Source organism: Histoplasma capsulatum, genomic scaffold, assembly GCF_000149585.1.
Source record: "Histoplasma capsulatum NAm1 scaffold_1 genomic scaffold, whole genome shotgun sequence".
NCBI lineage: Eukaryota > Fungi > Ascomycota > Eurotiomycetes > Onygenales > Ajellomycetaceae > Histoplasma > Histoplasma mississippiense.
Window position 1 is genome coordinate 444,961 of NW_001813982.1, and position 777 is coordinate 445,737.

Here is a 777-nt window from a genome sequence, read left to right on the forward strand (position 1 = left end):
GGCGCAGCAGGGGTGGCACGCGAGCTGCTGCAGCTCATTGACAAGTTTCATCAACTGAACACAGAGCTCAGGTCCGGCTGGGAGGGGACCACCACAGCAGCACATCAGATGCAATGTGGCACGCCACAGGGGTCTCCTTTGTCAACAATACTGTTCCTTCTGTACCTGGCAGAGCTGCTGTGGCAAAACTCGGAGTTGCGCTTTGGCTATGCGGATGATCTGAACATCTGGTAGGCGACTCACTCACTTGACAACAATGCCACCCTTCTCAGACAGGATATACAGAGTATTCTGAGGTGGGGGGAGATAAACAAGGTGGCCTTCGCACCAGAGAAACTTGAGATGATCCATCTTACAAGAAAGCGACACAATGAGGCACCAGCAGTAGTTGTGTCTGAGGATCTCACTGTTCACCCTGTTACTGCCCCAGCTGGACAGGAGCCAGCACTTCGCTGGCTGGGTGTACACTTCGACAGAAGGCTCACCTGGAGACCACATGTCTCCACCCGGGCAAAGAAGGCAAGGGCCGTGGCCCAGCACATCCGGAGTCTGGGAAAGACCAGAGACGGGCCCCCAGCAGACGCTTTGCGGAAGGCGGTCACCACCTGCGTGGTTCCCTCACTGCTCTATGGCACAGAGGCCTGGTACGGCGGCCGCACGCAGCCAGCAAGGCACACGGGTAGGAGTGGGGAGGTTAGCTCCCGCCTGGGATGGCATGTGGGGACAGTTGAGAAGGTGCTTACTATGGCAGCCAGAGGGGTCCTCCCAGTTTCCGTG

At 57.7% G+C, this 777-nt stretch overlaps 1 protein-coding gene across 1 annotated transcript; it reads left to right on the forward strand.

Annotated features, from left to right (window-relative positions):
- Positions 1 to 108: 108 nt before the first annotated feature.
- On the forward strand, positions 109 to 683 carry HCAG_00138 (predicted protein; the record flags this gene model as incomplete). The annotated part of the gene is made up of 2 exons (XM_001543042.1): positions 109 to 230; positions 431 to 683. The coding sequence occupies 2 exons, from the start codon at positions 109 to 111 to the stop codon at positions 681 to 683; spliced, it is 375 nt and encodes a 124-aa protein (XP_001543092.1).
- Positions 684 to 777: the final 94 nt, after the last annotated feature.